This window comes from Colossoma macropomum, unplaced genomic scaffold (genome assembly GCF_904425465.1).
Source record: "Colossoma macropomum unplaced genomic scaffold, Colossoma_macropomum, whole genome shotgun sequence".
Lineage (NCBI taxonomy): Eukaryota > Metazoa > Chordata > Actinopteri > Characiformes > Serrasalmidae > Colossoma > Colossoma macropomum.
In genome coordinates, this window is record NW_023494791.1 from 15,031,960 (window position 1) to 15,059,067 (window position 27,108).

Consider the following 27,108-nt stretch of genomic DNA (forward strand, 5'->3'; position numbering starts at 1 on the left):
TCATTGCATCTTTGCTTAACCCTCAAATGCTGTGAATGCAATTAAATCACGAGCAGTTGATACTCAGTCATTTGTTTAACATGCACATATACAGCAACGGCGGAAAATAGTGGCAGGATACATCACATGTGTACACAAATGCAGACAGATTAATCACAAATTTAATCACAATGACACCAAGCAAACCAGCTTTTGTCAGTAGGATGTGGTGTATATAAGGTGAAACAGAACCAACACACAGAGCAGCTACAATATTGCACTTTGTCATAATGCAGCCCAATGCAGAGAAGGTACATGCAATTAAAAAAAAGAAACCTGCATTAAATGAACTTAAACATTTCTCACAGACATTATTGAATAAAAGAAATTTGGAGTCAAACTTGGTTTTCTGACTTTGCCCACTTATTTATTCTTAGAAAACCAGGAAAAAGAAAAAAGCATCACAGAGATTTTTTAATCATAATATTTTACATACCGATCAGTACATACCCCTACATCCCTCAGCAGCAACCTGATCAAGGCACTCTCAAGGCACGCTGTTTGCAACCTGCTGTTCGTTTAAACTTTTAGGATATAATTTTCATTACAGTGCATTTTTATATAGTGTAACAGTATTTCTAACCCCATGTGGATCAATGAAGCTGAGTTGATGAATAGAGACAATTAACGATCGTCTCGACTGTCAATCTGCAAACATAAACAAATCTATCTGACAGATATTCTGAGAAGCTAGTCACACGGTCAGATGAGTTAAACAGAGCCAGTCCATCAACTCACCCAAGTCAATTTAATATAATTTTATATTAAAAAAATGTAACAGATAAAACTGAGGTAAAAAATTAACTTACTGCTGTAACAGATAAAGGCTTCTGACCATAACATAATTCTATGAGATCAATCAAGTGCAGTTTTCCTTGGTACTCCAAACTCTGCTCTTTCACTCCTGAGAAACCCTTGATCCACATTCTTCTTACTGGTACTAAAACCATTTAAGGCTTCTTAAGTCAATGACTTCTAAAACCACCACTCGTCAAAATCAAAAGCAAAACCTAACGCAGTAATGTGCATTACTAAATGTAAACAGAGACCTTCATAATATCACAATATATCAAGGAAATAAATTAGAGATAAAGTTGTTTCGGGACAAAATTCTCATGAAGCTGGACTTCTAATGTTACAGAAAAGACTACCAAATGTAAATGTTCGGGTTGTCAGTGGCATTATTTTACATAACCAAATCGGGTAGAAAACAAAACAAACCAAAAAAGGAAAAGCCATACAGACTATTTCCATACCTATAAGCACATATCCAAATCACACAGTCTCAAGTTACCAAATCCTTCAGAGACACATATATAGCTCACATGTGTGACATTTAAAAACACATACAGGAAAAATGAACAAAAAAAAGCAGAACCAGCAACATCACTGGGTCAAAAGTGCAGTGAATGTGTCAATCCCCAACCTGAGCGTGAAGAGTGTGCTGACAGGGTTCAATTTTACTTCAGGTACTCAATTTGGAAGATGGCATTTTGCCTGCAGCTGAATTCTGGCTCGCTCTGATTAGGCTGGGAGTGAGTGGAGAATGCATGATTGTTAGTTGCACATATTCGTATGTGTTACATTTGTGCACTGAATTTGGAAAGTAAAGGTAAGGGTCAGCTGTCCTGTCTAAAGAAAGGTTTTGAGGCTGGGAGAGAAGGTTGTAGAGGCTGCCCAAATTCCATCACCTGTCTGTAACCCTCTCCTTCAGGACGTCCCATGTAGACCTTCAATGCGCCAGATTAGTGTGACTGGCACTCAGGTCCCGACTCATCCTCAGACGATTATTTCGCTCCTGTTCAGGATGAAGAGGTGGAGAGAGAATGGAGACAACAGGTTCAAACAGGTGAAACCTGATCTACTGCAAAGTAACTGTGAGTAAAAGATTCCTAAAGGCAGACTCCCTTACCTATTTTGTCTTCTTCTTTTTTTTTAGCATGCTTTGCTTTTAGGGCAACAGTTAATCATTCAAGGCATGAAAACTACTCTAAAACAGTCATCAATTTATTTTAAAGGAGCCATATTTTTAGTTAGGCTAGAATGGAGAGAAGGCGTTTATAACCCAGGGTGATCACAAATTTTTTGTGTGTGAACAGTTCACTGATTTCATTAATGAGAGACTGAGGTGTACCTGCAGAGACAACACAAGCACACACTAGTCCAACTAGACTAGCCACAGCCATAGATCAAAACCTCTTTCTAAAGAGACAAATTCAGTTCTACGCATGGACTCGTGTACCACAAATGCAGTTGATCACGTAGTATTCCAGTGTTAGTTCATGTGTCTTCAAAAACACAGCATTCTCTCCAGGCATTTATTACATATAATTTGCAAATTGTCTGAATTATGACAAATTTAAAGTGCATTAGTGGTTATTTTAACACTATACAAAGTCCTGTATGAATGAGAAAAGCCTATAATAGCCTGTATTTGTTAGGATGAGATGTTATTTCTGGTCAATTTAATAATCATTTGGAAAAACACATTTTTAAAAAAACATTTGCAAATTTCAAGCTGGAGAAGGGAGAGTAAATAGACCTTATTTTAAGATGACCAAAATGCTTTGGGTAACGTCAATGGATTAGCAGCCAATCTTCTTGACCTTCATTTCCTTAAAGTGTTATTCATCCAGTGTGATTAATAGAGCACTCAAAATCAATAAGTGATGAGGAATTCAGTCATCAGCATCACATAACTTTAGGTTGTTCGGGGTTAAAGTGAACATTAGTGGACACAATTGAGCATGACCTGTTAGTCTGTGACTGTGGTGCCATTCGCATAAACATGATTAATCGATAAGTGGTCAAAGACACTGAGCACTTTGTCCGGGTGTGGGGGTTCTGGCCTGAAAGCGTGAGGAGAGCAGAACGAAGATAAATACAGGAGTGGCAGACAGATGGCCAAGAAAAGGAACTTCCTCAGCAGCTGAGGAAAACCTGTTCCATGAGGTAGAGTGAGAGAGTGAAGGTTTGGACATCTCAGAGAGGAGAAAGAGAGGACAAAAGAGAGAGAGAGATGGAGACAGAGAGATATACACTTCCTTACTTTAAAGAGTTCTCCCACAGGTTTGTCCGGATCGTTGAGAACCCCCAGTGAACTGGCCCTCTTCATGCTGCGTCCGAGAGAGCCACATGCAAGCACATGTCAGTCAGGTCAAAGGGTAAGGGTGAGGAAGGTGTGTGGAGGGTGATGGCTGTGGTGTGGGGTTTTGTGTTTGTTAACCAAGTTAATGAAAGTCACACACAGGTTAGTGCCAAACAACATGAAGCCAACCCTCCACCCACGCTAGACACAATGAAAAACATGCAGTGATACACAGTCGTATGCAACAGTTTGACCGCCCTAGTCAAATTAGGTTTTGTTGACTTGCTGAGTAAATCTAAGCACACATCCTCTACAGGGAACACACTTGAATATGACATTTTAATTTTTTAATTTCTATTTATTTAGTTTAGTGCACAATTTACTCTAGTTTAACATACTGGAAAAAATACAACAAATGTAAAATGTACCAAAACTTTAGCACAAACCACATTTATATTTTATTTGTTTTTCTAACATGTTAAATTTAGGAAATAAACAGTAAATGTGCATTAAAATGTGCAGAAGTGTATTCTCTGTGGATGATTACTTATTTTCTGTGTTACTTATTTTCACTTAGAAAATTAAAAAACATGTTATTTCACCACAAGCGCTCAAAATTTTACATACGACTGTACGTAGAAGTGATGCTAATGAGTGTTACTTTTATTTTTTGTTAGAGGATGTTTGACAATGGACACTCCGCCCAACTTCTCTGGGATCTCAAACTTCACTGAATACACTGCTTGACAGCCCCCTCTTAAAAAAAACTGTTATGCTATGCTATGCTACACAGAGTCCTTCAGTACACTGATGTTGTAGACCCTCTGGCCTAACTAGTGTAATAGAGTATCCACTGTTGCACTGTCTTTCATAATGAGATACAGACAAGATCAGAAACACACAACAGTGTCTGAATAGAAGCTGAAATGACAGACAGAGCGGGGTGGGTGGGGCGGGGGGACAGAATTCAAAAGAGACAAAAGGTGAAACAAAACGACAGCACGACAGAGAGAGGAAATATACAAGAGGAATGAAGAGATGTAACAAGATTTGACAGAGGAGAAAAAGAATGGAGGGGAAGATAAAGAGACAATTCAAGCATAAAACATGGAACTGAGAGTAAGAAAGTCTGAGTGAGAAAATGGAGTAAGCAGGCATGCTGTAGACAGCAACTTTACACTGAAAAGTTTATTCAATTAAACTTTATAACAGCAGAGAGAAATGAAAATAAAATATTCACACAAAAGAAGCCCATGCAGACAAATTCAAGACACATAATAAAAGTCACACAGCACTGAGGCAAATCATAAAAGATTTAAAGTTAAAATAAAAAATAAAACTTTAAAACACATTTATTTAAAAATAAAGAGGCAGACAATAAATTAGAACAGAACATAAAAAGGGAATTTAACAACACGTGCTGAAACAGGCCGTGCAGAAAAAACTTAAAAAGGAAACAGTTTTTTCCTAAGTAACCATACAGGACAGTATAGACAATTTGCACACATTGATACCTACATGTCATTATGTAAGTGAAGGCTGCATGGTGACCTAGCAAAAAATGCAACTGCTGTTTCCTTTTTGAGTTTAATAAATAAAAAAAAAAACATCAGTATGTTACAGGATGAAAGGCTGACAGCAGAATCAAGTTAGTGACATTTGGCAAATCATGTTACAACCTCAATGGGTGACTGAAATAACAGACACATGAGACAGGCTGCCAGGTGCCTGGTCTACAATGGAATGCATCAGCAATGCATTAGAAACACATTGTTTTCTGTATACATCAGGGTTATGCAGGCCCGTATTTGTGCAAAGTAGAGTCAAGTTAATCAAGCAAGTCAACCCCTTCATCCCTTATGAGGGTTAAGAAGAGAGAAGGAGGGGGACAGAGAGAGAAAGAAAAACAAAGATACAAACAGAAAGAGAGATTGCATATATAAGCGTTTCGAAAAGTTTTGTTTGCTTCCCTTTCGGACAGTTTTGTAATGTTCCAGTTCCGTAAAGGGTTGCCGTTTGTTCGTTGCTCCAGATAAACATACAGCTCTCACCTAATCTACAATACAAAGTCTGTGCCACTGAGCGTACATCTCCACTTCGGAAGGGATAGGTGCAGTATGTTGTTGAAAAAAAAAAACGTTCCAATGGAGTCACATGGATAATTAAGGCCCCTGAGAGGCACTTATTCTGCATTCCTCCCCCACTTTATTCATATTCATGTTCATTCCAAAGTCTTTCTGAGATTACTTTCTTCAGCATTTTCTCCCTGACCCCACAAAACTCCCACCACTCTGTATTCTCAAAACTTTATTTGATCTCCTCCATGTACCCAATTCTCTACTCTGAGAATTTACATTCACTTCCACTGTATTTTGCTCTATTACAATCTTGCAGCACTGCCCTGCTGCGGTTTACTTCCCTATCCATGTCCCTTTGATATTCCCCAGCACATATTTACATTCCCTTCTGCCTTAAAGTCAAGTATGAAATTGCAGCACATTCACCACATACAATCTCCTCTTTGAGGTTTAAGCTTGAGAGGGTCTTTTCACCCCAACGCCCCAGCCCTGTCAGTGTTTGTGTTTCAGTGTGTGAGCGCTTAGGTGTCCTACCGAAGGCCTGGTCCACAGCTGGATAGGTTGGGATGTTGGGAGGGGAATAGTCTGTGAGGGAAGTGGGAAGTGGTGATAGTTACCCAGGGGTTCTTGGGTTCATTTTCTCGTGAGCTGCCTCCTTTGAGTTTACGGACGAGTTTCTCGCTACTGCGGCGGATTGAGGCCCGGAGTTTACTGAAGGAACCGCTGCGCTTCAATGAGCCTGAGCCATCCTGCAGACACAGACACTTCAGTGTTACACACAAATACATGTTCACCTTTTTCACAAATGGGTGTGTGTAAGTGCACTCTCAAGCACACAACCACGTTCAGCCACATCCTCTCAAGCAGTTACACTGTGCTGCTTAAATCGTTAATCCTTCTTCAATCAATAGCTTAATGATGCAGTGCTAATGATACAATGCTACTGTTATTAATTTGAATAAAATGAGATCATTTGGTTATATTCAGAATAGTGGTTGCATGTTTCACTCAGATCACACCAGTCAGGAAGCATGAATTAGATCTGTTTACATGCATAGTGCAGATATGCAGCCTTATTTGCATTTCAGTTCTCAGGTTGCAATTAGAACTTGAACTAGACAGCAGATGTTCCATTTCACAATAACAGGGCTTTATTTTATACTGCGCTGGAGCAATAATGTGATCACTGCGAACCAAAAAAATTATATATACTTGAGTGTTATACGTCAGTTTCATCAGTTTCATATTTCGTCTTGCTTTTTGTTGCCATACTTAAGAGATCTGGCAATTTTTTTGAGAATATTCTGTTTTTTGGCATTCAGTACCACTGTTCCTGTTTGGATTACCCCTCTTGGCTCTGCTGCAGTCTCCTCTGCTGTGAGCCCTGAGCCCAGCTCCTCATCCTGATAGCTCAGCGAGGCGTGGAGGTGCAGAGGAAAAGACCAAAGACGTGCAGGGAAGGAAAGACAAGGTCGAGGGAGATGGAAGACCGATATGAAATGATAATCTCGACCACCACCTCCAAAGTAACCAGAAATTACAAACATATATGCACAATCTACATGTAAAGCCTCTCATATAGCAAAAAGTGGTGAAATGGAGCTCAAGCACACACACATGCACTCACAGACAAGGAAATAAGAGAGGGAATGAGGAAATAGGCAGAGGCTATGGTAAGCACAGAGTAAGTTTTATTAGATGTTAAGAAAGACACAAGATGCAGCAACACCAGATAGCAGATTAGTAAAAGAAAGAAAAGAGGAGCCTTAGACTCCACAATCATGCCCTTATTCATTCCATCTCATTCTCTTTCTACTCATTGCCCATTATAATTCTTTTCCTGCTTTTGCTATGTGATCTACACAGTGGCCTCACATTAATGATCAGTATGACATAAAATGAAGAAAGGAGGAGTGGAGCATAATAACATTATTACACACCAAGTTTAGACAGCAGCTCAAAAGTACAATCATGCTACTGTACAGAAAGTTGTGGCAAAACACAGTTACAGCGAGTCACTTAAGAGATAGGAGCGTGCAGAGACATGACTCAAATTGCTCCTGATAGAAACTGAGCTTTACTGCATGGCTGACACACTGAGTAAACACAAACATCTGTACATGGTGTCACAGATCTCACTCAAATACTCCAGTGGGAGAAAAACTACATATTTCTGACCAATATGATACCAATTTAAAATTCTGATAACCAGTTATATTGGCTGATACATTTTACATTTACATGTAATTCAACAGTTTTAGTTAAACTTAGTTATGCTTTACTCATTTGTCAACTGTGAATTGTGAATTGTGATTATGTCATGGTCATGTTTCTTTAACTCTTACAGCAGAAATTATCCCTGTTACATTGATATGAATAGCACTGGGGGCAGGGCAACCTGGAAATCTTTGTAGTTTTGCTTTCTGTTAACTACTTCATTTTTATTTTTTATCAGTTCTCTTCATTTCCAATTTTTGTGGGTGTTATAATGTGCTACTGAATGTATTTTACATGCTTTTGTTATTGTAACTATGAAGATGTATTGTGCCCATATCTACCAGTTCAGCCTGTAATGCTGTTAAAAAGCTCAAGAGCAAATTCCTTATATTGGACTATCTAGTAGCACAGCTGTCCAAGGTTTCACCTTATTGCCCAAAGATCACAATTCCAGAGATGGTGCATGCAAAAAAAAACAAAAAACAACAAAAAAAAAAAAGCTAAACCACAGGCACATTATTGGTAAGTTTCCCCCCCCAGATACCAATACAACCATGGGTCATCAATATCGGCCTACATTACCAGCCAAGTAATATACTGATCGGGCTCTAGTGCCTAATTCCTGCCACTGCCACAAACCCTTAGAGCTGAAAACCTATTATGGTGGCAGGCAAACACAGTCAGAATGCGGGAGAGGGAGAAAAAATGATACAGAAAGTTACAAAAGGATGTATGAGTGAGACCTGTGGAACCAGAGCACTACACTGAAGGTGCCTTCGACACAGCTGTACAATTCAGTTAGTGACAGAGAAGTGAATGTGACAGGTTGGACATCAGATTAACAGACAGACACACAGATAGACAGATAAGAAAAGATTCCTCCAGTGACAGGATTAAAGATATAAATACAATAATTATACAGTTATACAGTGCTGTGGGACACTTGGGTCAACTCCGGCAAACAGGAAAAGCCAGGACTGGCCCGCATAAGCCTTGCGTTAGCCCATTTGAGCCTGCTTTGGCCTGCTTGTGCCCAAAGGAGGAGGAGCAGGAGGAGGAAGAAAGGAACCAGTCGGAGAGAGCAGACGGAAAACGGCAAAGCTGGAGAGGGAGGCGAGGCGAGGCGAGCATCCATCATGCAGAAGATAGGTTCTACAACCACAACAAGGCATCTGGAGTTACACCTGCCAGCCACACAAGATAGAGGGTGGGAGAGAAAGAGAATAAAAGAGTAGAGATAGACACGAGAGTGTGAGAGAGAGAAAGAGGTTGCAGAGCAGAAGAAACAAAAAAGATGTCACATTAGTAGGGAGAGAGATGGACAACGAGTGGACAAAAACACAGAAAACACGAGGGAAGAGGAAGAGTGACCCAAAGTCAGATCAAAATTAGCACCAGGCCCAACAGTTTACCCAGCTGTGGAAGTAAACTGTAGACAACAGATGTGCAGCATCACTGCCATACAGAGCTCTATCTACTCACAAGGGTCAGCCTTAAAAAGAACATCAAACTGTAACTAAACTGAGAACAAAGAAAATGCTCATAAAGAACTTGTTTATGTGAATTATGTGATCCACCAAGCCAACTTAAAAGAATGCTATCAGCAAAATAAACAACAAGGAAGGAACCAGCCAGCTAACAGAGCAATACACAGCATCAAGCCTAATCTTCATTGCATCACACAGTAAACATGACAACTGAAGGTGTTCTTTTTTATGTTTTGGTAATTGAATGAATGACTTTTCAATTGAAAAGAACTTTTTAAATGATCAATAATAATCTTCTGTAGGAATTATAGTTTTTGCAAATAAAATCATGTTATTTAAAAAAAAAAAATGTTGTACCAATATACAACATTCTTTCTTGCACACAAAACCATCATTCAAAACTACAAATAACACTTCAAACTATGCTAAAACATAAAAGTCTTGAAATTCATTTCCTAAACAAAACTAAGGATACTAGTATGCCATGACGAATTGACTGTTATGTACTTCTAGCCACAAATACTACATATACATTAATACTAAACAAGTGAGATTAGTAAGAAAAATAATTAGAAATAAAAAATTCTAAATTCTAAAAAACTACAAAAACTAAATGATAACTGTACTGGTCCCTCAAGTACATAGGTAACCACATAAGTAACACTTCCCTTGCAATACACTATAACCATCTGTTGCACAAAGTTGCCTCTAGGCAACATACATATTTAAGGAACTTCTGAAAGTATGAAAAAAAATCTTTTTCTCCAAGAGATGGATGAGAAATTGCTTTTCTAGGGGAACTATCTGGAGAAGAAATGTGTGTCATCCACAAGCTGCACCATGCCAAAATGAGATTTAAAATGACCATCACCAGGAGATAGTGTGACCAAAATCTTTCTTGGTTTATTCAAATTTTTCCCTTCATCAACTCTTTCATTGTGATTAAATATGTATCACGTCCTTGTAAAGTGGGGAAAATGGATTTGTTACCCTGAGGCAACACTGCGCAACAGAAGGTTGAACAAATTCTTTGAAAGGGCCTCACTAGGTGATAAAAGTCACTCTGCAGCTACATCTCAGTTTCTAGCCTGACCAGACAGCAGCACACATGGAGCCACCAAGGTCAGTCAGAAAAACACCTGTTAACAAATCAGAGGGATACAGAAAAGCAGAGCAGCACAAACAAAACAGAGACTGACTACTATGGGAAGTGGTAAGATAATAGATGAAGGGTAAAAATAGAAAGAGTATTTCCATACACATTTTTAGTTTCAGGCAGAATACCCAAACACATGCACACATACACACACAGAAGATCAGAGCATGCACAAACAGCACAGATGCAAACCACACACCAGAGGAGTACAGAGCACACAGCCCACGCCAACACGTTATGTGTGACATGTACATGAATGTGTGTGAGTCCCTGTTGAGTATAAGCTGTTGAGAGTTTGTGTAAGCCCAGTGTGCATGTATGTGACATACATGCTTGTACATGTCACATTGTCTGAAACATATAATGTATTCATTTACTCTCTTAGGTCTTGTAGTACATAATATAGCACTAAGCCTGTGCTTATTAATGTGAGTGACAAACAAGGAAGGAAAGAGATAGGGTTGCTTATAAGAGAGCAGGAGTGAGAGAGAGAGAGAGAGAGAGACAGAGAGCAAGCAAGAGAATGAGGGTGTATGAGGACACAGTCTAACCAGCCTGATGGATGTGACTAAAGTCTCCCCCCAGTCTGCGCTGAGAGCAGGCTCTTGCGGAGGGCAATGCTGATTGGTTGTCTCGCTGCTAGGGCTACTGTTGCTACGGGAGCAGGAGAGTTTGATCCAGAATTGCAGAGAGACTACAGCAGAGGTGTGAGGGTCAAAACAGCAACTAAAACTCAGCTCTACAGGAAAACATGATCAGATTCTTTCAAGAAAAGGGTTAGTCGACAGTGTGGCATTTTACTGTTTCAGGGTAAGTGCAATGTCATGTGCAGTTGTGACCAGTTGACTGCTGCACATTGACACGGCCCACATAATTTGTCTTGCTTAGCAGCTTTCTTCTTGAGTGATGTTAGATCACAGCTTTTGATCACACACATAAACAAAGCATTTGTTTTTTTCCCCCAAACATATTTACTCTACATTTCTATTAAATAAGCACATATTTTCCATATAGTACTGTGCAAGTCCTTGGAAGACAGAAAAATGAATAAAAACAATTTATCTTGGCAGTAACAGTGCTTGACTGTCAACTGTTAATTGCGAAAAAAAGGGTCAGTTCTCAATGAACTTAACACTTCAACTTAAACTCAGCAAACAGAGGAATATAGGGTGCAAAGTCAAACATTAGAATAAACACAACTAAACATTAATGTAGTTATTAATGTCTTGGTTAGAGGAATACAGTTAAAAGAACTCAGTTTTGGTTCCAGCCTTTTGGTGAACTCCAGTCGTTCCATGGATTTGTTAAATTCCATCAGCAGCACCTAATTTAATTTAATGAAGGATTGTTTAGATAAAATAGGTATTGGGTAAGAACTAAAAATACTGGACTTCCTTGAGGAGAGATTTGGAAACTGTTAAGCTTAGCCAATCGATCCTTCAGTCTCTGTGTATCAGTGAACAGCTGATATTTATCTAAGTTTTAGCTGATCCTGAGAGCTGGTCAGTGATGAAAAACACATGAGCCATATTTTGCCTGAGGTACCAGAATGTAACTGCTGCACCATTTAAGGTGAAATGGGAAATTTCATACTAGAACTGGCAAATAGGAAGCCAACTACAGCATATGTTTCACTAATGAAAAACATTTTTCCTGAAGTATATTATTACATATTTTATCATATAGTATATTATTACATACTAGCTAATGTAAGTTACATTACTTGCTGTGTTGCTGTTCGCTCTAATGTTTTATCATAGTATTTGTCTGTACAACATTTGTGAAGTGTTTTATGGCCAAAAACAGCTAAAAAAGTGTTCGCCTTGACAATGTGCGTCCACGAATTCGGGGGCAGAGCTTCTAAAGGAGCACTGAAGGGAGGGAGGGGTGTATTTATTATTTGTTCTCCAGAATTGCTTACTGTGCCTTTAAATGTGGCATCCAGCCCCATCCTTTAGTATCAGTATCAGCTATCGGCTGACGGCGATCAGTATCAGCCCCATAAACACTGATCGGTTAAGCTAACACGCTGCCACGTAAAATCATAATGTATAATTTGTATGTTTATGCTTACCAACCAGATAAATAGCTTTACTTATCAATTTTTCACATGCCAAAGATTTTTGCACAGTACTGTAAATTATGAGCAAATATTTCCTTAAGCAAGACTGAATATGAGATGCAAATACGTGATGACAGAAGAATCATTAAGAGGAGAAATCACTATGGTTAAGTTCAGGTTAAGTCAAGACTAGCAGGGTTACTGGACAGATCATAATAGAGCACTATAACAAATCAGACACTCAATCAGCATTAACATCATATTATATCCAGGACCAACTCCAGTAGCATATGCCTCATTTTTAGCTTGTCCAATACTGTCAAAGGTTAATGAGTAAGGAATTTGTCAGCAGCCCTGTGGAAGACATTTAACATATGACCAGTTTAATCTGTTCCAACTACTCCAGCAAATCTGTCCTATGGTGTAGACTTCTGCATTATGTATAACTTCCAGTCACTACAACTAATACCACTAAAATGAACTGATGAGTCACACAAGGGTATTTACTCATTCACTAGGTCAAATCTAATGATGTATGTTCTAGATATGAATAATGCAACAGTACTGTCGCATGTCTAAAATGTGAGCACTGAAATTGTTCTCACTGGACAAGGCAGCAGCATGAGACAGCATGAGAAAAATCAATATTCTCTATGTAGATGAGTGAATTCATTAGCTGAATCCCATTTTGTAAATTTGCAAGAGATTTAGACACTTATATAAGCTTATTTAAGTGCTTCTACAGAATGAACTGTAGTCCTATTAGAAAGTAAACCACAATTAATTTGGCATGTGTGATTAAACAGAAAACGCTGCCAACTAATCTATGTGACAACTTACTGACAAACCATGAAGAACAGGTTTCCCAGCCTAAACAAAGCAAAGTACTCTCTGTGATTTCTTTCAAGTACACATTTGTGGGTTTCACCTTCTTGATCCCTCATATCTTACTCTCAATTTAAACCTGATTCCTTATTGTGCACCTTCTTCCTTGAATGACATGTTTGTGCAAGTGTATGTGTGGGTGGGCAGTGTGTGCTGTACTTACCCCATTCCACTCAACGCTCATACTCACTTCCTCTCCTCCATCAGGGCCGCTCTCGTACTTCACCGTGTCAGAGGTCAGGCTCTCTCTGCTGCGCTGTTTCTCCCGAGCCTCTGGATCCCCCAGCACCTCTGCCACACGCTGCTTATGGGCTGTGTCCAGACCCTGCAAAAGGTGTGCATGTGCATTTGAGTGAAATGAATTCTCTAATAAGAGAAGGTGATTAAACACAAGAATATGGAATAATTAAGCCAATGTGGTTGTGAAATATTTAATGAAATTTTCTAAAACATAGGAACCAGGGGCCAAAAGTACATGGACAACCCTTCTAATTACTGTGTTTGGCTATTTCAGTCACACTCATTGCTAACAGGTGCATATAATCAAGGACACAGTCATGCATCTTCTTCACAGACAAACACTGGTGGCAGAATGGGTCGTACTGAACATCTCAGTGACTTTTCAAATTGAAACTGTCACGGGATGCCTTACAACAAATCGAATTCAAATCATCAAATTCTTCCATGCTAAAGTTGCCCCAGTCAACTGTTAGTGCTGCTCTTGTGAAGTGGAAACAACATCTAGGAGCAGCAAGAGTTTAGGCAACAAGACATTTGCCTTTGATTTCGGACACAGCTAATGTCATCATCAGGAACTTCATGGATTGGGTTCTCATGGTGACCAGCTTCACACGAGCCTAGGAACACCATGTGCAATGCTAAGCGTCGACTGGAATGGTGTAAAGCACACCTCTGGAGTGGTGAATCACACTTCACCATCTGGCAGTCAAAAGGACAAACTGGGTCTGGTCGATGGCAGGAGAACGCTACCCACTCGAATGCATGGTGCCAACTGTAAAGTTTGGTGGTAGAGGAATAATGATCCCAGACACTTTTTCACGTTTTGGGCCCCTTAGTTCCAGTGAAGAATGGCAGATGTTATAGCAGTAAAGATGAGACCAGCTCCGATATTAATGTTCAAAGTTTTAGTGGACAATGGGTTTTTGAGAATATGGATGTGATGTTCAGGTGTTCACATACTTTTTGCCATATAGCGTATGTCAAGACTATCCAATGGTAAAATTAAATAAAATATCCAGCTCAGTTAAAATTTCTGCGTTATAAAATGCCAAATGTCACGTCAAATCAGTAAGAAACGGCTTTCATTTCACAGTCAACGTGCCGCCCTTGCAAACCTGTTTTCGGGAGCGCATAGCAGCCTCTTCCAGAGTTTCAGCAGCCTCGAATTTGCCTTGCCGCCTGTAGAGAGCACCCAGGTTCTTCAGCGTGGTTGTCACTGTGGGGCTGTGAGGGAGAGAAAAAAACTCCTGTTGCTAAACATTTCAAGATTTTTACTTATTTATTTATTTTTTTTTCATTTATTATTCACATATGGTAAATCTGTCAGATGGCATAAAAGCCTGACTTTCTTTTATTGGGAACATTTTAAATGATTGCCATGCTCACAGCATCTTTTGCCACACATAGGACTGGCTAACGTGGCTATGGATTTTGATGTAACATATTTACATTAATAAATGACATGTATTCAAGCCAATGTACCATGTGTCTTTATTATTAAGAACAGAAACCTTAACTCTAAGTATAACAAAGAAAATAATTCTGACCTGTCCACTTTGCAAGCCTTGTACCAGCCACCATACTCTCCAAATGGAGATCCGTCCTTCTGCTTGCCCTGAAACACAATGAACAATTATTTACAGCCATGCTCACCCAGCCACAGAGATTCAGGGGAACCAATGCATATGGACAAAGTTTCAGATTTATCTCTATAAGACCTACAAATTAAGAAAGAAATACAAAATACAACTTAGGATATGTTTAGCAAGTACTATCAACTTTACCTTCAAGGGATTTGCAGAAGTTTCAATAAAATGCTTAGATTTTATAAACTACCCTAAGGTACAAACAGACACATCATGTACTTCTGACATCTGAGATTTAGGACTTAAGCTCTCTTATCCATTAAACCTCTCAGAAATAAAATACAAGGCTTCTCTCTTCTGCTTGTACTTTTGTCAGTGAATACCTCCCCTCATCACTCATGAAAAATGGAGTTGTATCTGTAGCTCTGGTTAATCAGCCTTTTATATAGCCAACAGCTAGTACAAGAATCCATCCTTTCCAGAATGTTCACCACAAATATTTGTCAATTTTTCATTTATGTCCACATGACCTGTGAAGTTTTACTTTTTTCTTACCTTGCTCTGTTCCTCTCTCTCCTCTGCATGCATCCAGATGGGCTTGTTCTCATCTGCACAGTCAAACACAGGAAATGAGAAAAACACACATTCCAGACCACACTCCCTCCTCTTCTCCTCCACACCCCCCCCTCGTTTTCAAACACCTAGACGGTCTTGCTCTAAAGGCCAGGGCTGAGTGAGTGATGACGTTGGTAGAATCAGTGACTCCACTAGAATAAAAAGCCTGACCTTTTAGTTTAGACATGAGCGGTTTGCTTAAACTCTAAACATTAATCATTCCCATGCCTCTGTCTCTCTGTGTGTTATGGTTTGCACTATGATTTTTTCCACATGGATCATGGTGTACTGCAGGACGACCAGTCTTGCGAATTTACAACTGCTGCAACCAATAAGCATATTTTAAGAAAGGGTACAGCACATTATAAAGGTTACAGATAAGCACTGCAGAGTAACAGGACATGGCAAAGCAGATCCACTCCCACTAACAGTATGCGTCAATATATAGAATTTTTAAGTACCGAAACCTCTGGCACCAGAAAACTGGCAGTGTGCTTTTTCCACTGGCCAGTGGTCCAGCATCACATTTTAGTGTTACGTTTTTGGTACCTGTAAAAATTTGTACCAGCTGGACCTAATAGTACTTTAGGGTGTACTCTGCCTTTGATAACGCTAGCAACTAAAGCCAACAACAATTTAGCTAGTTTTTAGTCTTTCAGGTAAATATGAAGTCACCAAGCATTATTACATGACCAATAACCACACTAAAGCTATGATATTATGTATATTATTGCTACTTTAAATATCATTACTTTGGATTTGATTGCTCAAAGTTCAGAAGGTAAGCTAGTGAGGAATCTAACACTAAAGGTATTAGCATTTATGGTAGCTTCCAGACATTTGATACAGAACACAACTTTTTTCTCATATTTTCACACGACATAAATAAAAGCTTTGTTTGATTCAACACATGGTTCTGTGTAATTGTACACATTTTTGTGGGTGTGTGAGCACAAAAAAGCACACTATTACTTCACATCAGCACAAGCAGTGTTAAGCTAAAATATCTAGCAAGTAGGACAGCAAAGTAGCCAAATTAGACTTGGATGTATAAAATGATCACAATGACAATTAATTCATTAATTGTGTTTTTTATTGGTTACAGCGGTCTCTCAAAGAGGTGGAAAAGAACTACAGGACTGAAGAACTATAACTGTAGTTCTAATTTTCTAGCCTCCGATTCTCATACCAGATGACAGTACCATGATGTAAGGGTGATGGCTGCAGATTTTCTGATTGTTTCAAGTCAAGTGTCACAATGTAGATCTCAATGGACAGTGTCTCAATGGAGAGTCCTAAACACTCGATTTTCTGCACACATCAACCTGAATCAGTACAGCCCCCTTTAAAAACAGCCCACAGCTCAGATTCTCTCCAACCAGCAAGGCATCTCTCTACTTTATAAGCAGCGTTACTAGTGTTGCACCACTCAGGAGCCTCCCTTATAGGAGAACGCTTAATCCAGTTTAGTAATGCTCTGAATCCAGGCAATTGTACAATCACCAGGAGGATGATTTAAACTAACAGCAGCACTGTTAAAGGAAAGGATTAGACAGAATCCAATATACCTACCGTCCACAGAACCAAACTCTCTCTCATGAGCTCGTGTGAGGATCTCCTTATACAGAGTCTCTGCTAGCTTAAACTTCCCCTGCTTCAAATAACATGAGGCCTGATAAAGAGAGAGAAAAAGAGAAAAAGAGAATGATTTCCTGTGAATGGTGAGAGGGATATTACATAAAAAGATTAAAAAAGCAAAACGGATAATGGTTATGGACAGTTGTCCAAGATGTGATGATAATTAACATTTCCCAGGAGACAAGCTTAAACATTTCTTCTGAAAGCAATTACACTCTGACAGACAGTCCAGCTGCTGCAGGGACAAACTGAGTCCTGTTAGTCTAAAAGCATACAACAACTGTGCTGAAAACATAACACTGTGTGTAAATGGGTCTGCTCTATGCGTGCTTTGCTGTGAAGTGATGGGTTAGATGACGCTGGGGCTGGCTACACTAGTGTTTTACTCTCCCTTCTTAATGAAGTATAATGATGCATGTGACTGTGTGTACACTTACGGCCTAACAGTCGAACATCGGCAGACTATGTATCATGGACAGCTGTCTCAATGAGCTACAATAATTTATACAAAGAGCAAAAAACAGGAGGCACGTACCAGATTGTTTTTGGTTTTGGCCACATTAGGGTCATCAGGACCCAGTTTGGTCTGGTAGATTTCAAGGGCTCTCTGGTAGTAATACTCCACCTCCTCATACTTGCCCTGGTTCTGACACAGCAAGGCCAGGTTATTGAGCTGTTTTGCCACATCAGGGTGGTCCTTCCCCAGCACCTGAAACACACACACAAGCAGTTAATCAGCTGCTTAAAAAATAATCCATCTTAAGGCAAATTGTAGGACACACATACATGGAGAAAAGCACAACAGCATCAGCAGAGTGGGAGCCACAGGTTACGCAACTGGTTAGATGACTTTTAATGTGACAATCTAATCACATAAAATAATCTTTAAAAATCAAATTTGACTGTCTTTTCAGTGTGCAAGTACCACACTCCTCCTTGCTCCAGCATCATTTACCATTCCTATAGAGAACAAGGACACACAGTGTGACAGATGCTCTATCAAACTAAGATAGTAACTGTCAGACAGTGACTGCAGTGATTTTCAAATGATGATCTAATGTTACATGTCATTTATAAATCCTTACAAAATACCTATTATTATTTTATGTGTACAAAGGCACTGTTATCTAAGTTATAGTAATGTTTGTAGGATTGTACAATGTTTTTGCAATGGTTTAACAGAGTACATGTTAGCCAGGTAGCAAGCTAGAAGTTGTACTGCTAGTGAACAGTTTTTGTATGACTTAGCAGATAATTACAAGAGCTCTGCCATGTTTAAATGCAAATTAATTCAATCCAGTTGTTGAGATGTACACAAAATAACAAAGTGGTGTGATGTAAAATGGTGTAGAGAAGCATATTGATTGTAGAGAAACTTACTGATTTTCTTTACAATGGTGGTGATAAAATGAGGGGTCGCAATGTCTGTTTTAGACCAAAACCTTATCGCAAAACTACTGTTAAATATTGTCTCAGGCACCAGGCACCACATTCACAACCACTTCAACTTAACACTTAACACATCTGGTTCACATGACCACTGTTGTGAACTACTGTGAGTGCGTTTACAAGCACTCAATAATCCGATCATAATCGGATTTCTGCGGAGTTTCCCCATTATCTAATTACCCAAGTGCATGTAAACTCATTGATGAGATTACTGACAAAATCACATTTTCTGCAGTTATCGGATTATTAAGTGCATGTAAACGCAATCTGTGATTCAGTAAGTTTCTCTAGAACGGAGCAATTCACATTAAAACACTTAATTATTGAATTATGCAGCACTGTGAAAAAATTGCAGAATTCCCCTATCAGTTTACTATTTCACCTCCCATTGAACATAAACTATTTTAGATATATTGTACAGATCTATGGCTGTCAGAATACAGAAGTCATGCATTAAAAAAATTATGGTCAAAAAGAGAACCACTGTGCTTGAGTCAGTAAAGGAGGATCAAAACACTGAAAACCGGGTTACAGTTAAGTTTCCCTAGTCTCTAAAAACACAAAAACAGACATGTCACCTAGGTTAGGCAACACATTCTGAAAGACGCTCTCATTTCCCAGTGTTCTTCTCTTCCCCACATTTTTTCTTTTTCAAGAAAGAGAGACAGTGACATCATTAAAACAGTTATTTCTCCCTCGAACAGTCTCAAGACACATCATTATCAGGACCAACCCTCCTTGCACTGCTTTGCACTTGCTATGTGCTCCTCTCTCATCTCCCTCTGAAGCTGCTTCTAGGTAATATGCACAGAATGAGCTAATCAGCAAGTCCTGCTTTAGTCAAACACACCAGTAAGATGGAGAGAAATCAACGATCTATGCTGCTCTGCATATTAGACAATATATCTCAAGCTTTTTAGACTAAATCGCTTATATGCATTTTTAAAAAATATCTCAGTTGTCCAATTCCAATTCTTTCCTTTCTCATCCAGAGGGTTAGTGGGTGGCACACTAATTTTAATGAAAGAGTGCCCTCTCTTACTCCTTCCCTTCCTCTCTCAACCCAGACAGACGCTGTTATTGATCATGTCTGACTGTGTGTGTGGAGAGAGGGCACACTGAATGTCTAACCACACCGTGCTGTGCTGTACAGGCCACACAGTGAATATCTAACAGAAAAAAGCTGAACCCTGGGGCTATCCTCCTCACACTCTCCTTCCACTGAAATATTTTGCTCTCTCTCCCTCTCACGCCATCTCTTTCTATATAGCACAGATTATTAACATGGACAGAATGATCAAAGCACTGAGAAGCTAAAATATGCCATAGCGTCTCGTCTCAATACGCTTAATTACGCTAGGGAGTTTCACTCTCTCTCCCGTGCCCCTGCTCTGATAAGCAATTACTGAAGTTCAAACCCCTGCTGACTCCCACTCTCCTTGTGATAAAGGGAGCGCATTGAGCTTGAACACAGAGGGTCTCTATTTCACTCTCCCTCTGCTGTCCTCTGTAGCACTCCAGCACTAAAGGGAGTTGTACTGAAAGTATTGATCGGTCACAGTAAGGGGTCGAGTTTGTTTGTGTGAGTGACTGGGTAACCAGGGCACCTACATCAGGGCTCCAGGGCCTAACTGCACTCAATATCAGTTAGGGCTTTCAAGATTACTTGATTAAAGTCGATTACTCTATTAAAAATGTGTTAAAAGCAAATTTCTTTTGTATTAGTTAATTCATTAATACAATAAATTAATTAAATTATGTTTCCATAGGTTTTCCAGTTTATCTTTTTTCCATAAAGTACTTTCACATTTCTGGAAAACTTTGCAAGGATCTTTTTAAATTTTCTGGCCTTTATTGATTACTCAATTTATTATCAGTAGATCACTCAATTACTAACAATCTACAGCAATGTAAATATGGGTTACAGACATGTTTGTGCTGGGTCACTTCATGTGTGTACTTTATCAGTACATGTGCTTGAGCATGAACGCGTAGTGAATGCCGTCTTTCACAACTCCACTATGTTGCTTAAAATTTTATGTGTTGCAGATGCCATTAATCAGCAGGTTTTTTCAAGCGCGGTGCTTTGAGCTGAAACAGTGCCTGAAACTCCCACACTGCTTTTTGACCGTACCTTCAGAACCACAGGACTACTGTAGAGCTTCAATTGCTTTGTGAGCTGAAGACTATTAAGTAGAACACACTGTCTGTGTTTTTAAGTTGTACTGGCAAAAAGAAAAATTATAACCTCCCTGTCGCTTCCCTTCGCCTCTCACATGTTCACAGAGTATTTAATGAAAAAGTGCATGGCTCCTCATGTAACGGTTTCAGTGTGTTGAATCAAATTCCTTTTTTAAGCTGTCTGAAAGTACAAATATGCTTATGCAGGGCATGTCTCTGTCAGTATATGTAATATATATTCCCACATTACGCATCTAACTGATCAAAAGATGTGAAACAATGAAGATCATATGGTTGACGGCAAATACGAAGTAAAGGGAGAAGGGAGGAAGACCTGATGGCACAGATATCCCACCAACAAGGTAAATGCAACACCGCTTGTACGTTTTTTATTTGTAAAACAAAACATCCACACAAAATATATCATCGCTGTCTGAGTAAAACCTCATATATTTAAAATAGTAACTTCACAGATGAAGAAAACAATGTTCTTTTTTAAATTTTAATGTACATTAACATAATAGGATTTAATGACGAGCAGTTCTGGAGCATTTCTGGTGGTTCCATTCCTCATGAATTTTTGACACAATATAAAGAGATTTGGCATTTTCAAATTCTGTAAAAATATCAAAACAAAAATGGATACATAAGGTTTTATTCTGACAACAGCGATACACATACAGGGAGGGTTCAGGGAAAAATGGTATAGTATTTCTGGTAATATTAGACATTAGACGTCCTGAATGACAAAGCCATTATGTTATTCTTTTTAATTAGCAAAATGTTCTTTTGCTCATTTAGGAAGCATCAGCTAACTAGGCATGTGCTGGTAGTACAAAAAGATCACCATAAGTACCTAACCGTTCCTCACAGTTTACAATATTATCATGCCATTTAATTAAAAGAAAATAATATAATCTACATAAAATTGTCCCAAATTACCTGAATCTGCTCTATTTACATGGCCAAATCCCTCTCTTTTTTAGATATGCACTACATACTGCTAATGAGGGAGTAACCAGTAGAAAAGCACTCTACTTCAGCCATGCTGAGCTATTTCCTAAACTCAGTGTAATTTTCTGCTTGACTCTCAGTTTGGTATCAGTTTTCTCATTTGGGTATGTGGGTCAAAACTTCAGGAACTCCTGATCTACAGTGACAGCCCTGATATTAGTTTTAGGAAATGTCAACTTTAAAGAAAGCCATTACACAAAAGCCTAACTTTAAAAAGCAGAGACACATAAAGGGAAGCTTGGTAAAAAGCCTCATGCCTGCAGATGTTGACAGTTGGTCACTCATTGGATTTTCTTCTTTGTGCAAGCCTTTGCCCTCTCAATGAGAGCTCCCATCATACACAGAGCTTAGGTAAGACTGAAATTAAAAAAGAATCTATGCAGACTTACAGAGAACACCTTACTAAAGCACTCTCAGCAGAGCCCACAATGACGAAAGAGGGGGGCCTGGAGAAAGGGTGTTTTAATGCAGCAGAGAGCAGAGACCATTTTAAGGATTCACAGACAAGGATTTTAGAGCTAGAAAAGTTGGTGCATGCAGGAAAAGATCAGTCGAGAAGAAACGAGTTAAAACTTTTTCAGTTTGCATGAATGTTTGAGTCACCAGAAGAGATTAAAATAAGTATAGGTCACCCTTGCTTGTGCCTTATTCTCACTGCAGTCTCACACCCTCTCTGAAACCCAATGGGAGCTACAGAGCTCTGGTTAACCCTCAGGGATGTGGTACAACACAAAGTAACAAAGTTTGAGAAAGTTTGGTGAGGCAAACCTGAAGCTGACCTCAACACAAAGTGATGCAAAATAGCCAGAGAAAGCTTCACTGCAGCTTAACAACTGAAAGTCTACATGTTAACCCTTAAACTCTGACTTACCTTCTCTCTGATCTCTAGTGCTCTTTTGCACAGTGGCTCTGCCTCCTTGTACTTCCCTCGCTTACCGTAAAGTACGGCCAAGTTATTCAGTGTCGCCGCCACCTAGAGGGAACAACACACATGCATATATTATGGCACAAACACACAAATAGTGAAATACAATTAACAACAGCTCAAAACCAAATCAAACAACTGCTATGATTTGGGCCAAATGTTGGAAGTCATCAGATCTCACTGGAAGTGATTCAGACAACGCAATCTGATCAGGATCAATCAGTAAGATCAAACTGGCTCCTTGTGATGTGAACTAAACACACCAACCGCCCACAGTGACTTTAATCATCAGACTCTGATTGAAATGTGCACTTGAGCCCCATGTGTGTGAGGAACAAGGTAAGTGGGTTTAAAAAGAACAGAGTGAGACAGCAAGGGTGGCGGGAGGGATTCTAACCTCTTCAGTACACAGTGAGGCTGCAGGTCCTGGTGAAGGGGCAGACATAAGCTTAGGATGGTAATTACTACCAGCCCAGATAGCAAACACATACACAAACTCAGCTGCTAATAGCTTGTCCTCTCAAACACAAACACAAACACATGCACAACCCACAGGGTGGTCCATACTTTGCCTAATGTTTTCTCTGTAACAGGCGAAGCTGTATTTACAGCCAAACACTGACAGACTGTGAGGTGGTCTCTGTCTGTAATAACAGGTGTGACATCTACACCCCTCCCCCACATACATACCGCAGGGTGGTCTTTTCCCAGTGTTTTCTCTCTGATAGCAAGTGCATCATTTAGAAGGTTTGCAGCCTCTTTGTATTTATTCTGGTCCCTAAGAAGGAAAGGAGAAAAAACAAATGCATACAGTTTTACACTTTTCCCTAGATGCAGGTAATCAACCAAGACATGTTTTGAGTCCAAATTTTGTTTCTATAGTTTAGAACTGGAGCTGCAAGGCTAACTTTATTAACAAACATCAGAACTCAATAGCCACCCAGATAGCTCAAAATGTTTCCATATATCACCAAAATTTTTCTCAGCCTGCTTAAACCGCATCTAGATCTTAATTAAGTTGCATAGACTAGATGTTGTGTCTAAGGACACAGTATGACTTACTGTGAAATATAAAAATCAGGAGATAATTAGAGGACTCATCTTGGATCAGATTCCTTTGTGTTTATGACAGTCATTCTGACAAAAAATTATTCTAGATTAGTACTCTTGTTTCTGAGCCTGAGGTGGTTGCAAACGGCTGCACACAGCCTCTAGCTACATGGTGAGGTTTTGTTCGGGTGACCATATTATGGTAGTTAAAAAAAACTGGAGGCAGAAGCATGACACGGGGCAGACAAACTGGGGCTACTTGGGCTACTGGGGCTACAATGTTAGCCTAGTCGCAAAATTTGGACTCCAAATATGTCTTGGCCAATTGACCGGATCTAGGGTAGTGAAGCATTTTGTAAATTTGATTTTTCACTGTCTTATTCCTTTAAAAGTCAGACCTATAGACGAGGGCGAGGATGTTGAGCATGGTGGCGACATCTGGGTGGTCGTGCCCTGAGGTCTTCTCCAGGTCTTCCAGGGCCTGTTTGCAGAGTGGCACTGCCACCTCATAGCGGCCCTGAGAGGCATACTGGATCACTAGATTATGAAGAGTTCGGAGCCGGGCTGGGATCTCGTAGCCTCCCTGCTGTGCTGCTGCTACTGCGCTACTGTGTGGAGGCTGGACTGGAGAAAGACAGAGACAGAGAAATACTGTAGTTGATCCTGTGACCTTAAAACAAAGCTGGGCAAATACATTCTCAAAGGATTTAACTAGGATACATCTTTCAAACCTGGAAATTTAAACATGTGCGCTGTCCAAAGAACTACCTATAGTAAACTGTTCTGTGAAACACCCTTTTTGCCAGTTAGACTAAAGTCTGGTAGAAATCCCTTTCCACCAGAAGTGCGTGAGCGAGTGCCTTGGCTTTCATGTGGCAGTAGGGAACCGATTTAAACGTGCTCAGAATTCATGCATGTCAGGGTGCATTTGATGAAGCATAATGCCCCTGGATGCAGCAACATCCCCTGCCATGATAATACCCACGCAATCCTTTGATCCTGTACTTCACGGTCTGAACCAATTAGCCAACACAAAAAAGGGACAACAAAAACAAAAGAGTGTGAGAGAAAGGGATGGGCAACCTTTACTCAAACCAAAAGACCGACAAGGAACCTAGACGTTTTAGGTTATTCCGCTCTCTTATCTTTGCTTCATCCCCTTCTCTCCTTTCAAATACAACAAATGTGTCTATTCACATCCAGTGTTAATCTGAAGCTGATACTAATGCTAATTAGTCAAATGTGCCTTTACTCAGTTAATAGAAGATATCATATTAGAAAAAGCTGTATTCTATGTCCATCTTATAAGTATAAAGACCACAATCCTGTTGCCATAGACAATTTGTGTTAGCCATTCTTTAGTCCTGTTGTCAAAAACTGAGCAGTGATGAATGCCACAGAGAGTGGCTGACAAAACAGTGCTACAAGTAAATGTACTCTTATCCAGCAGACCTATAACACAGGCAGACCTCATAAAGTGGCAGGTAAGTAAAATAACAAGTTTGGTGTTTCTAATAAAGTAAAACTGAGTCTTTGTTAACGTTTACTTTAATTACTACACTCTCTGGCCTGGACAAAGCATAGACACTGATCTGCAAGTGAAAAACTGAGCACAAGACAACACTTAGGTACTTACTGCCAGGGCCGGGCTCATCCTGTTCATCAGGGAAAAGATCATCTAGAGTCTCCCTGCTGGAGTCGGAGTCTTTATCATCCTGAATGAAGGAGGAAGAATTACATGTAGACAGAGGAGCAAGAAAAAATGCATAAGCAAAGACCTAAAATGATCCAGTTTAGAGGGAGTCTCACTGTTGGGCTGAGGTCCTGGTCATATTTTTTGAGCTGGTTCATGAACTCCAGGTGCTTCTTCTCCTCCTCCAGCTGGGCCACGCTCTGCTCGCTCTTCTGCAACCGCTGCTGTGTGCCAGCAAGCTCATCTCGCAGCCACTGGTTCTCCTGACACAGCCGCCGCACCTGAAAAAAAGGACAGAAAGAGAGAGATATTCGCATATGGAAGGTAAGAAAGAATATTTAAAGTTTAAAAGCTATTCTTTATGCAGATGTACATTCTGACTAACTTTAATATTCAAGTATCTGTAAGAAATTATCAACCAAGGGAAGGAAAAACAACAGTTTTAAAAAAAGAGTTTGGCCAAAAATAATGTAGGGCTGTACACTTAGCTTTTTAGGTGACATCACTGGTGTTGCACAAAAATACAACAGCATGCAAAGGAACATGTTTAACTATTCAAAAACAGCCAAAGGAAATACGTGGATTTTCATTCCAGTTAAATAACAGAGGCAGCTTCTTTAGATGAGCTAATGAGCTGACAGAGCTAACAAGTGTCATGTTGGATGCTGATGAGGACTCATCTTCTACACAAGGTATTTTCTTCTCAATGGATGATGTGCCAACATGTTATTTGTCAGAGAAATATATTGTCATGGTTTCTGGACTTAGCTAACATCAACTAGAGGAGCTAACTTAAGTAGTGATACAGCTGCGTTATCTCTGCATTTTCAGCCACGTCCTTAACAACACGTCCTTGGCAACACTCTTCAACACACGTTCAGATAGGTGTTTGGAATAGCAAAGTATAACACTTGTAATCTTTGTACATATACATATATATCTTTATACTTTTATTGTTTATTCTATTTTATATATTATTTGTATATTTCCTGCTGCTCTGTCTTCTGTGCTGCTGTAACACCGCAAATTTCCCCGTTGTGTGATTAATAAAGGATTATCTAATCTAATCTAATCTAAGCCAACACACCTACTCGCAAATACAAGCAAAACTGTTATGTTTCACTGAAATGTTAGACATCTTCCTGTGATGAAACGGAACAAATGCCTTCTCTTCAGCATTCAAATACTGGCACCTCAGAGTTCTTGAGTACCAATGTACATTCCTAATTAATAATAATAACATGTAAACAACTCTGCAATCTGACAACTGGAAGTTAATACAACATAACACAATATAACACAATTGAAAGCACTCTCTGTATTTGTTTATTTAATTTTGTCATTTTTAAAAAAATTTCCACAGAGAGGCACTGAGAGAGAAAGTGTGTTTGTGTGTGTGTGGGTGTGTGTGTGCAGCTTTGTGGGCAAGATACTGAGAACCTGAGAACTGTATTAATATTTCAAGACGTTGTGGCTATGTGTGTGTGTGTGTGTGCGAATACCTGTGCCCGAAGCTTCTGTTTCTCAGCCTCCACTGCGCTCAGGTGCCCTGAAAGAGCCATCATCACCTGTCAAATTGAGACATGGGAGAGGAAGTGATGAGTGAACATTTCCTAAATCTTCTTTTTTTAAACAAAGCTAAACAAAGTGGCTTGTCTTTCAATAACATCTCCCTCTCACCCCTTTTCAAAATATTGTACTCGCT

The 27,108-nt window shown here is 39.5% G+C and overlaps 1 protein-coding gene across 7 annotated transcripts in view; it reads right to left on the reverse strand.

The window, feature by feature from the left end:
- Nucleotides 1-269: 269 nt before the first annotated feature.
- The window catches only part of klc1a (kinesin light chain 1a), a 34,102-nt gene continuing 7,263 nt past the window's right edge, over nucleotides 270-27,108 (reverse strand). The window contains exons 3-18 of one of the 7 annotated variants that reach the window (XM_036574052.1): nucleotides 26,906-26,971; nucleotides 25,520-25,684; nucleotides 25,347-25,425; nucleotides 24,109-24,334; nucleotides 23,351-23,438; nucleotides 22,607-22,708; nucleotides 17,627-17,800; nucleotides 17,026-17,125; nucleotides 15,394-15,446; nucleotides 14,800-14,867; nucleotides 14,368-14,476; nucleotides 13,176-13,337; nucleotides 5,823-5,954; nucleotides 3,755-3,756; nucleotides 3,089-3,155; nucleotides 270-1,837 (exon numbers count right to left, since the gene is read on the reverse strand). In XM_036574052.1, coding sequence (XP_036429945.1) covers nucleotides 1,772-1,837; nucleotides 3,089-3,155; nucleotides 3,755-3,756; nucleotides 5,823-5,954; nucleotides 13,176-13,337; nucleotides 14,368-14,476; nucleotides 14,800-14,867; nucleotides 15,394-15,446; nucleotides 17,026-17,125; nucleotides 17,627-17,800; nucleotides 22,607-22,708; nucleotides 23,351-23,438; nucleotides 24,109-24,334; nucleotides 25,347-25,425; nucleotides 25,520-25,684; nucleotides 26,906-26,971 — 1,659 coding nt within the window. In that variant the 3' untranslated portion in view covers nucleotides 270-1,771. Of the gene's footprint in view, nucleotides 1,838-3,088; nucleotides 3,156-3,754; nucleotides 3,757-4,300; nucleotides 5,955-6,876; nucleotides 8,607-13,175; nucleotides 13,338-14,367; nucleotides 14,477-14,799; nucleotides 14,868-15,393; nucleotides 15,447-17,025; nucleotides 17,126-17,626; nucleotides 17,801-22,606; nucleotides 22,709-23,057; nucleotides 23,087-23,350; nucleotides 23,439-24,108; nucleotides 24,335-25,346; nucleotides 25,426-25,519; nucleotides 25,685-26,905; nucleotides 26,972-27,108 lie in introns of those variants that run through there. The other 6 variants (XM_036574048.1, XM_036574049.1, XM_036574050.1 and 3 more) reach the window with 6 other exon arrangements.